Raw genomic sequence first — 11,431 nt, 5'->3', positions numbered from 1 at the left:
ATCCCTGACGTGGGACCCCAGCCAGGCCCAGATCATTTAGATCCCTGACGTGGGACCCCAGCCAGGCCCATATCATTTAGATCCCTGACGTGGGACCCCAGCCAGGCCCATATCATTTAGATCCCTGACGTGGGACCCCAGCCAGGCCCATATCATTTAGATCCCTGATGTGGGACCCCAGCCAGGCCCATATCATTTAGATCCCTGATGTGGGACCCCAGCCAGGCCCATATCATTTAGATCCCTGATGTGGGACCCCAGCCAGGCCCATATCATTTAGATCCCTGATGTGGGACCCCAGCCAGGCCCATATCATTTAGATCCCTGATGTGGGACCCCATTCAGGCCCATATCATTTAGATCCCTGATGTGGGACCCCAGCCAGGCCCATATCATTTAGATCCCTGATGTGGGACCCCAGCCAGGCCCATATCATTTAGATCCCTGATGTGGGACCCCAGCCAGGCCCATATCATTTAGATCCCTGATGTGGGACCCCAGCCAGGCCCATATCATTTAGATCCCTGATGTGGGACCCCAGCCAGGCCCATATCATTTAGATCCCTGATGTGGGACCCCAGCCAGGCCCATATCATTTAGATCCCTGATGTGGGACCCCAGCCAGGCCCATATCATTTAGATCCCTGATGTGGGACCCCAGCCAGGCCCAGATCCCTGATGTGGGACCCCAGCCAGGCCCAGATCATTTTCTTTCTCTAATGACAGCTTGAGCTGCAGACGCATCCCTTTATTGGCTTTTCAGCAACACCGATATTATGCAACAAAGTTAAAATTAGGTCAATATACTGTAGGTTACAAATTATTATGATGAAACTAGTCTTAATTTACTAAACACCCCGTTGTAGTGCTGTGTTGACCGGTATTATTTTTTGCATCATGTATATGATTGGCCTATTCACTATTAAAAAATAAGTGATGAACAAGAGCCGGTCAGTGTTCCTCCTCTCCAAGCTCAGAACCACTGCTGTAGCAGCCATGACCACCCAAAATATTTTGAGATGGGGGTCCGCAGGCAAATACATTTAATTGTATTGACATGAAAACGTTTGAGCACCACTGATATAGCAACATACTGTAATTTTTTTTATCAGAAAACAGATGGAATGTAGAAGACATTTGTCGGTCTCAGGTCTGAATGAGTTAACAATGAATAGTCCAACTACGAGCTCTCACAAAGATGAGAGCTGACTGTGCAGCCAAGGGACCACTCAGGATGACACAATGCGGTGTCACAACATGCCATGTGTCATGTTCTCTTGGGTACCGACTGCACAACCTTTTAATTACACACCCTTCCACAGATGGATATGTAAAATCAGCATGAGTGGCTTTTGAGTAAGAGCACTTCTACTAGCTAATCCTTCGTCCATTTTATGTTGACGCATAGGAGCTCAATGCCTTTATCTCAATGCACAGCACTTGAGCACTTAGGTCAGAGTTAATTTATGAGGCACAGCGTTCATTATGTGGTTATTGTGGTTTTGACAAATTCCAGTGTTCAGTGCGTGTGCCCTTAATACACAAGGTTGCTAATGTAAAAAGTACAATTCTACATAAAATGCCTAAGGTGCTGGGTTAAACACCTAAATGTTAGACAATCAATTATAGTCGAACAACTACAGACTTAGTTTTATCCTTCGACTTCCTTATTATGCCCCAAAATGATTGGATATACAGGTTTTGTGGCAAATATTAGACCTTAATTGTCGAATGTTTAAGCATGTTCTAATCATGTATACTTTAGTTTACCTACTTTACCTAACATTTTGGACAAAATAGCAAATTTTACATTGAGGTGCCCAGATATCCAGATATCCTATCCTGTTACTGTGTACTACAGTACAGTATATCCAAATGTCTATTAAAGTATCCACATTTTCCAAGGTGTGGGAAGAGATGGACATTTACAAGTGGCTGACTTCAGCTGAGAGAACAGAGCTAGCACATGGGAAGCACATGGTGCATTTGGGCCTTTTAATGTAGAGAGCACCATTATAACGAGGTGAAGGAAAGAGACTGGAATAGAGTTGGGTTTCAACGTACCATAAATCTGGATTAAAGAAGGGATGGCTTTGACACGGCTGTTTCATCTCACCTCTCTGGCAGGCGTTACAAACTCCTGTGTCTCCACAGGCCTTTAGACTGACTGATGTGTGATGAGTGATTGAGTGCACGGCTGGAAAGAGGGAGAAATGAAAGAGACAGACAGATAGGAAAGAAGAACAGAGAACAGGATGTGTGAGGTTTTCAGAATGCTTATTAATGGAAAACGAGTTAGATCCCAGTCTATAAATGGACCATCAGAAACATTTGAAATGTGACCATCCTGAACCACATCTGCCACATTTATAAATCACTTATGTGTACTTGTTCTACTTATTGGACTGTTGTATTTTATCTCAGTTAAGCTATTTTACTGTATAAACAAGGAATACTGGAGCGAGGTGAGTGGAGACATCAGAGGATCAGAAGTGACTTTCATATCTGTAAGTGTAATAGGTAGTGAGCTTGGTCATCTACTGTATGAACTATGAACACAATCAACACATCTATATCTATAAACACATTTTACAATGAAATAAGAGCATAGAGAGCACACACATTTCTTGGGAGTTATGACTGCTGGCCAGGATATACTCCTAATGAGGTGAGAAGCCAGAGACTGGCATGTATTCTAATAACCTCATAATAGTCTTAAAATAAACTAGGTGCCAGTTTCATCATCGTTATTATGGTTATGGCAGTGTTTTGATTTGAACACTTGCGTACGTTGAGTTAAAGCACGCACACACAAACGGAGGGTTGTTAAACGCTCTGGAGCATTTTGACATTCAAAACAAAACCGGTTGTGGTTTCAGCTCCAGAAACCTCACGTGGAAGAGATGTTGTCGCCTCCTGGGGTGAGTCTGGCCTGAAACCTATAGTTATATGAAACTAGAGAAAAGGCCCGTTTTCCACAGGATGGTGTGCTCAGGGCCACATTTCCTGGCATCGGCACAGAACCTGCAGGTCATCGCGTATGTATGACTCACAACAAACATGCCCTTCTAGTACTGTACATTTAAAGAATATCAAGGGAGTGACTGCGGGCTCAATAACAACCCACAACAGATAAACCACCATGCAAGACTACACAGTGACTAACACATAACTTCTCATCAGTGGAGAGATACACATCAAAGACAGGAAGTTTCTTTAGCTAGGTCATGTTAAGACATCCAGTAGTTGCTACACAACAGATATTTGATGAGTGAAGTACTTCCCTGAAATGGTGATTTGACAACACAACTCTATGACCTGCACATTAGACATAGGTTTGTTGGCAGTCTGCTACCACAGGAACACTTCACTGGCATGTACTGTATGAGCATGACACAATCTCTTGAATGGCAATTTGTAAATAGGGTAATCTACTGCCACCAAGTGGCAGAAAGCATAATCACTACACAGCTGTGATACTTTTTCCATCACATCACACAATAGGGACACCATTTGTTTTATCCGTGCAAAGGAGGTCATGTTTTCGTCCCAATGTCGTCTGCTCAGTAGTTTTGCACAAACCTAAATGGAAATGTTGGGCCTGGTCTAACCCAGTTGTTGAAAGGGGGCACTGGCATACCATGCACGTCTCTTAATAGAGTACTTAAATATACAAATAATACAGAACTTAAATATGTAATAATAAAATAAAGATTCAGATTAATCATAGGTCCAGAAGCAGTAACCAAGTACATTTGCTTAAGTACTGTACTTAAGTACAATTGATGTATTTTTTTGTAAATAATATTGTACTTTTACTACACTGCAATTATTTGAAACCTATATTTTGATTCTTAAAAAACCCACAGTACGGCAACTACTTCAGCCCTGTATACGATTTGCGAGGCAACACCTTTTTGAAATTGTAGATCTGCTATTTTCTAAATACTTTTGTACATTTGAAAACCTGTGAAACATTCTGCATAATGAGTATTTTGTATTTGTGGTACTTTACGCACATTTTGAGACCAATACTTTTTATACTCAGTATATTTTGAATATTGGATTTTCACTTTTTCTTTTTTCACAATTTCTACATTGCAGTATTGATACTTTTACTTTTAAAAAAAAGAATACAAAGTTTTCTTTTTTTAAATAGTGTTTTTCCACCATTGACCAGAACCAACACCTACCTAGTAGTACACACTACCACCTTATCATAGATCTGTGCTCAACACATTTTCATGTTAGAATGTTTACTATTGTGTCCAGTGTATAATTAATACTCAAAGAAGGTACGAGTAATAATGCAAAGACGGCTACAGGATAATCCCAAATAAATTTATTGATAGTTTCATCCACTGTACAAAGCAAGCACAAACTTGCGGTTACTGACTGAGCTGAGAAACAGATAAACATGGACCGCTTTCAGTTCCTTCAAACCAACAAAAGGTTACCTAGAGGGGGGAAAACACAGAATGGCCAAGTTTTACACACAAAAAATAAGACTAGTGCTTCATCAATTGACATTCTAGCCACATTTCAAAATATCCTGTCTTGAATTCAATGGCCTATGTTCTCAACATTGATTCTGCATCAAGAATGGTAGGCTTGCACTACACAAAATCATGAAAATGTACAGTTGAGGATGGAATTGGACATTAACATTAAGACCCGATTCTACAAAACTTTTAAATCCTAAACGTTTTCTGAATAACTTATGTTTCTATGTCAGTGGTGCTCAAACAGTTTAAAATAGTGGTTAAAAGCTATAAGGTGACACAGATCCAGATCCTCAGGTCTAAATGGGTTAAAGATGGAAAGAGAACACAACATCATTGCTTTGAATTTCTCCATCAACGATAGCTGAGATGTCATACCACAGGAGTCTACTCCAGAGCCTTGACGATGGCTTCATTGGCCTCTATGCTGATCTGAACCTCTGCCTTGGCCTCCTCGCCGGACACAGTGGACATGTCGAGCTGGGCCTTCTCCAGGTTGGCCTTTGCAGCCTGAGGATTGACATACAGTACACATGAACATGAAACATTTCCACCTGAAACCACTAAAATGCAAACCATGCATGTGCAAAGTACATTTTCTGGTCACAAGCCAAAGCCAACATCACCATCTACCTATAGCTTTTTGGAGAAAAAAAGGAACCTTCCAATGATGGCTGGCAACCTGCCAATCTGTATATAAAAAACTGGATATGCATGACATGAACCAGTAATACTAAGAGCGCTGCTCAGGTTAGAAGTTAAACATTCTAACCTAGAATAAAGTAATACATCTTATTCAGTAACTATCAACCATAGGTCATGCGTATTGATTTTTGTATTTTTAACAACGCTTCACCTTAGGGAGACAGGAGACAAACAACTACCATCTGTATTGAAATAATTCACCAACTGACTGGTCATAAGCTTAATGTTTCAGCAGTAAATCAAGATCAAGTTCAGACTAGACCTCAAACATGAACAAAGCCACCAGCTAGAAAAATAATAAATACTGTACAACATAAACAAACCTTCTGAGTCTCGCCTGACTGCTAAAAATCAGAACAGCAAGGTCAGACAGGGAGGAAGAGAAAAATGGGAAGAAAGACACGCCTAGCAAATTCCCAATGCTTCTTTGCTCTGAAAAAGCCATTTGTCACAGTGGCGATTAGAAAGGAGAAATGCCAAACGTAGCTGGAAGTTAAAGGTCTCCCAGTGGGGATTTGACACATCTGCTATAATTCAACAGTGACTGACCTTTCTCTCCTTATTAACAGCACTGGCCCATGTGCATTGTCATCATGGAGTGGGGAGGAACGAGGAAATAATAACTCTTCTACCGCCACAGAGTCAACTTGACAGTGACACTGACACAGCCCAAGGTCAAAGTGTGAGACACCTCTACGGCGAGCGTGTGATTATGTGCCGTATTAACAAGATTGACATTTAAACAAGGATGTGGTGTTGCAGCCCAACTACTGCCATAACTATGTACATCATCAACAACTGGGATGCAATCATCAGTGCAGGAGGGGGGTAAATCTATTACAGGGTCAAAGAAGTGTCGTCAAAACCCTTCTGCTAGCCTGGCATTAAACTGGCTTTGAGGGTCTATAATTACAGATGCCAGGTTCGAATTGAATGGTTACGGACACAGGTGCTCACTGAAATCTCATTAAATCATCAGATGCAACATATCGAATACACTAAATCACATGCAATTGGCATTATTAAGACAATTTGCTGAAACCTTTACTCTGCCCTGACTAACACCATGCGATGGGTCAACAATTAGCTCCCAATAGGGATGGGAATTATTGATTAATGCATTAATAGTTAATGGATACGTTTTGATAAGCTTATCGTTTGATTAACCGGTTGGCGTTTAAAAAGAAAATTGGAGAATCTTAATTTCCCTCAATGTCTAACATAAAAATCTACACTTTGCTGATATACAGAAAGAATACAAAAGCCATATTATATTCCTTAATCAAATAGTTATTTGACCTTTTGCGATACAGGGCCAGGCAATGGCAGGCGTCTTTGTATGAAAAATAGAATCAAATGGAAAGTGCACCGTCTTGTCCGTCACATCACATACAAAAGCAGAGACGTTTCGATTAGTTATTAACTGTTAAGTTTAACCGACTAATTTCGGTGATTAATGGATTAACTATTAAGAGTTCACCCAAAAAAATTACTTATTTTTGATTACACACCCCATAGCCTGAATTCAGCCTGAATTTTGTATAATTCCTAAGCCAATAATTGAATGACCAGGTCATCCGTCCTTGGGTGAACTACTCTTTTAAGGTTACATACATTATCTCCTAATTTTTTATCACACGATTTTGCAACTAATTTTTTTCACCTAGTGTCAATTATTATAATTAAGTTTCCCTGGCCGGACGTAGCGCGTGGAAGGAACACGTTATTTCGACCAGTTCCTTTCCCCTCCATCAGGCACCCCGGCTGGCCAGGGGGAGGTAGTTTAGAAACCAGGATTACTGCATGTTTTGTGTGGGTACGTACCCTAGGGGACACAGGGAGAACATGCAAACTCCACACAGAAAGGCCCTTTCGCAAACCCAGCCTCGGGTATGGGCACTGATGACACGGAGGAGAGAACACGCCCACAGCGTCCCCAGCAGGAATCGAACCCAGGACCTTTAAGGTTACCTTAATTCATAAAGGTTACCGTAATTCATAAACGTTTTTTTATTGGGAGCTAGCGATGTTACGTCATCACAAAAAAAAAGACCAATTTATGCTGTAAATCAATAGGCTTTGGCTTTAGGATGCAGCAAGTTAGTTCCCATTAGGGATGGGACGATAATCGTTATCATAGTTTATCGTAATAAAATAACACTCGCAATACGTTTAATTTGTGAAAATTGTCCTCCGGCATACACTAGGATGAATTAGCTTTTGCCGAGCTGCAAATTCAGTAAATGTATCTATTTTTGGTGAATGTTCCCTGCAGAATAGGGTTCAAGTGTTTAACAAAAGTGGCATTTTAGGTTTTAAGCATATTTCGATTATCGAGATGATATCGCTAATTGCAAAAAAGATTGCCACAATAATCGCAACATGTAATTGTTATATTGTCCCTTCCCTCCTAGTTCTCATCTCAGGGGTTAAAGCAAAAACAATCCCAAGACTGAAATTTCCAGACCATGTCCCAATATGTGATTTGTAAAACATTGTGAAAGGGGAACCCCACAACCTTGCATTGGTCTACCCCTGCCCTAGACAAGGGATAAAAGTCGGTGTAAGAGAAAAATAAATCATAAATTTATAACATGGCACGCACACTCCTACACAGTCCACACCAGTTTTTGGGGTGGTGAAATGGTGTTTTCCCAAAGTTGCCTTTACTGAATGTGTGTGCCAATCTATGCTTAATTTTATAGAAGCAGCTTTAGAAGTTCTGTTGTATTATATTGCTAGTCTGGCCAATCAATTAAAATACTCATATCTTGAAATTATTACTGTAGGCCCTTCAGTAATAACTGACTGGCTGGCTGGCTGGTTAACGGACTGAGTGGGTGGCTGGCTATAACTGACTGGCTGGCTGGTTAACGGACTGAGTGGCTGGCTGACTGACTGTCTATAACGAAGCCCCCTGTAAGGCTATACAACGTTGAAGATGTTTACTGGCAAAATGTTGGTTGGTTGGTTGAAGGTTTGACTAATAGATCTTAATTACTTTGTTGTGGTACTTTAAGGTTTATTTAGCATATTTAGAGTTATTTTTGCTCTAAACACATTGATTATAGTCCTGGATAACACTGCAGAATCCCACTGATTTTCCCCCGGAATCACTGCAGAAAAACAGAAAAAAACCTGCAGATTCCGTTTGGCCTTAGTCATAACACTTCTCACTGCTAGACCAGGTCAGGCTGAGGCGGGGAAGATGGGCTGCTTGAGCCCTGAGGAGTGGACGTGCACACATGGGCCCGGTCGTTATTAAGCGGATCGGCTTAGCACATTTTGTTGCCCCCCTCAGATCACTTGACTAGCATAGCAAGCCTATGTTGTGACTGCTTCGGTCAGGCCATTCACACCACGGCCATCGCTACATTGTACACATACCCACATGTGTAGGTACAGTGCACTGAAGTTGTTTAATTCCCCCCCCCCCCCCCCCCCCCAATATTTTTTTTTGCAGATCTACACAGATCTCATAAATGGTCCCTATGAACTCCTCAGGACATAAATCTGTCCTGGGGATGGAAAACTTTAAGCCCTGTCATCTGTAAAAGTCTGGTCATACTCACTGCAATGTCCAGCTGGTCGAGGGCGACAGCCTCCTCTGCTAACAGCTGTACTGATGAATCTGCGTTGACTGTGATCGACCCGCTGCTTACTGTGTGTACACACACACACACACACACACACACACACACACACACGTTACTAATACATGACACTGTGGTGCATGATAGATCTCAAGCACATTCTGAGCACACAACGCTCAATAATTAAAGAGTAATAATAAAGTACCCACTCCCTATGAATATCACTTAAGATTCCTGATATGACAGACCGTGTCGATGGATTGTCCATTTTCAAAGGACCATGAGGATTACGTATTTTAGTTTCTTGGCAAATTACAAGCAGCATTACAAAAGAAGGTCTGACTGGACTAATATCATTGTATAGATATTAGTCTGGAACTTCGGTGTGGAAGATTTATTTCCAAACTGAGAAGTGCCAGACCATCCAATCTCCCCAGGGATTATTTTTCCCTGTGGCAGATTTGTCTGGTTTCCAGGCTAATACTGTAGCCGTTTCAAATGACTTGATTTGCACACCTACAAGGTGCAAAACTCTACAAATGCAAAAATAGTTTTAATGGGAAATGTTCTGGTCAGTACTGTAGACCTTCATCAGGCTATCAGATAACGTCATGAAGGTCTACCGACAAAAACGTTCTTTACCATTAAAGCTATTTTTGCATTTAAAGCAGTTTTTTCTTCAAAATGTAATTTGAAGAAATTTGAAGGACAAATACACACCAGGAAGTTGCAAACAATACAAAGACATATTTGAAACAAACAAGTGATTAAAAAACAGACATCAATACCACATTAAAAATAAACAAACTCTGCCAAATAAAATCATTAAGACCTACGCCAGACCATTCCACTCTTATTCTGATCCAATCTCACCAAAGTATTTGGCAGAGGAACCGTCGTCATTGAGGACTGTGACCACCCCGGGCCTGAGCACCTGCAGGGTGGGCACATGGGCAGGGAGGATACCAAACGCACCGGTCAGCGTGGGCACGTCGACCTGTTTTACATTGGCATCTTTGAAGAACACCTGGGGAAACAGAACGTGATACATCTGTGAAATATAACCATTATAAGCCAATTGAAATCTGACAAATCAAGACTGTAAGCACTAAGAAGCCTCCTCAGTAAAAAAATCCATATTCTATAATATTTTAAGAATTACTATAATAGGCAATGTCAACAGCAATGAACCACACAACTGGTATAATGCATGCAACTTTGTGTTATGTAAATCGCCAACTCTGTATTGAAGACAATGTCATGCTAACGTTACCATCTAGCAACCAACCAGACAATAATATCCTGGAAATCGTTTAGGTAATGACTTTAAACGATCACTAGATAATAACAATCATCCAGGGGTTACTGGTGCATTTACTTAGTTTGTACTGCAAAGTCTTGCCTTTTACTGTATGTAGTCAGTGAATGACAGCTAGCCACTGCGAACGTTAACTTGCCTTGACATTTAGCTGCAGCTAAGCTAGCCCAGCAAACAGTTAGTTTAGCTGCAACAATACTATTAACTGAACCTTCTGCATGATGTCAAGGTGACCTGCGGTGTTCGCCAAACAGTTCTGCACACTGTCAACGGATACATAATCCCCATCATCACTGAGTGAATAGTTTGAGGTAACATTAGGTGGTTAGCTAACTTAGCTTTAATAGCTAGGCCTCAACTAGCAGCCTTGCACGCCCACAACGGCGTATCCTACCTGGGTTGGAGAGGCGAATGTGAAGGACATCTGAGGTGCGCCTGAGACTACTTCAGCGTAGCAGCGCGCGTGCCTCAGCGCGGGGAGAGAACGGCGGAGAAATCTTGCTGCCATCATACTTGCGGAATAGTTTTTAATTAGGATTAAACAGAATCACAGGGATCCCCAAGCCCTTGTAAAGTCAGTCAGTCAGTGTGTGTGCCGATAGGACAAGGACGTTGGTTGCCTACCCATAAAGCATTATGTTAGTGCCCCAAAGCATACAGGAAAATGTAGTCCGTAAACCGGAGAGGTGCAAGCTGGGAGATGTGACAGTGTAGTCCATATCAGAGCCGAGTTACGACAACTCTGAGCGGCGAGGTTACGACAACTCGGTCTGAACTCCGCTCACTTATCATGGGGCCAGTCCTATGTGCATTGGTGGCTCTCTCGAAAGTTTATGGAATGCATTGGCTTTACACAGTGACAAACAACTAGTTACATGAACCACGTGACCGGGCTGTTTTCTGCCCCCCTCAATGTCGTAACTGTCTTTAATACTATATGGCTCTGGACTGGTCCATATACCGGTAGTCAGTTGTAGTTTATGTTTATCGTTGTGACTATCACTCACTAATCACTATCCAATATCCATACTATCATTGTGAATTAAGTGAGTCCGGTGAATATGTTTATTCTTTATTGTAAGCAAGCCCAACTGGCAACTGCCCAAGTTGGTACCGTGGCTGATTCACTATTTCACATACATAGGCCTACCCTGCCGCAAGGGTGCAGACCATTATGCTTGCAATTAGAAACAGACTGGCAAAACCGGGATAGATCTGACTGGTGCACTGCAGTGAGGATTCCGACATCCCATCAGTTTTATTGAATGGTAGACCATTATGACCATACACTGCCAGTGGGTGGCGCCATGAGA

General features: G+C 41.7%; 1 protein-coding gene across 1 annotated transcript; it reads right to left on the bottom strand.

The window, feature by feature from the left end:
* Nucleotides 1-4,327: 4,327 nt before the first annotated feature.
* On the bottom strand, nucleotides 4,328-10,763 carry atp5f1d (ATP synthase F1 subunit delta). Its single transcript, XM_080769454.1, has 5 exons — nucleotides 10,513-10,763; nucleotides 9,674-9,827; nucleotides 8,780-8,868; nucleotides 4,881-5,012; nucleotides 4,328-4,457 (listed from the first exon to the last, which is right to left on the bottom strand). Exons 1-4 carry the CDS (start codon nucleotides 10,627-10,629, stop codon nucleotides 4,890-4,892), a joined length of 483 nt encoding a protein of 160 aa, XP_080625580.1. The 5' UTR covers nucleotides 10,630-10,763; the 3' UTR covers nucleotides 4,328-4,457; nucleotides 4,881-4,889.
* Between the last annotated feature and the right edge of the window lie 668 nt (nucleotides 10,764-11,431).

Source organism: Protomyctophum bolini (assembly GCF_963924005.1).
Source record: "Protomyctophum bolini genome assembly, chromosome: 8".
In the NCBI taxonomy this organism is placed as follows: Eukaryota; Metazoa; Chordata; class Actinopteri; order Myctophiformes; family Myctophidae; genus Protomyctophum; species Protomyctophum bolini.
This window is presented reverse-complemented; position numbering and strand designations above follow the sequence as displayed.

Excerpts from the sequence above, each read along its gene's own strand:
- atp5f1d (XM_080769454.1), bottom strand. The coding sequence starts at position 10,629 with ATGATGGCAGCAAGATTTCTCCGCCGTTCTCTCCCCGCGCTGAGGCAC. Across the intron at positions 9,828-10,512 it reads CATTCGCCTCTCCAACCCAG|GTGTTCTTCAAAGATGCCAA; the intron begins GTAGGATACGCC and ends CTGTTTCCCCAG. Across the intron at positions 5,013-8,779 it reads TCGACCAGCTGGACATTGCA|GCTGCAAAGGCCAACCTGGA; the intron begins GTGAGTATGACC and ends GTCAATCCTCAG.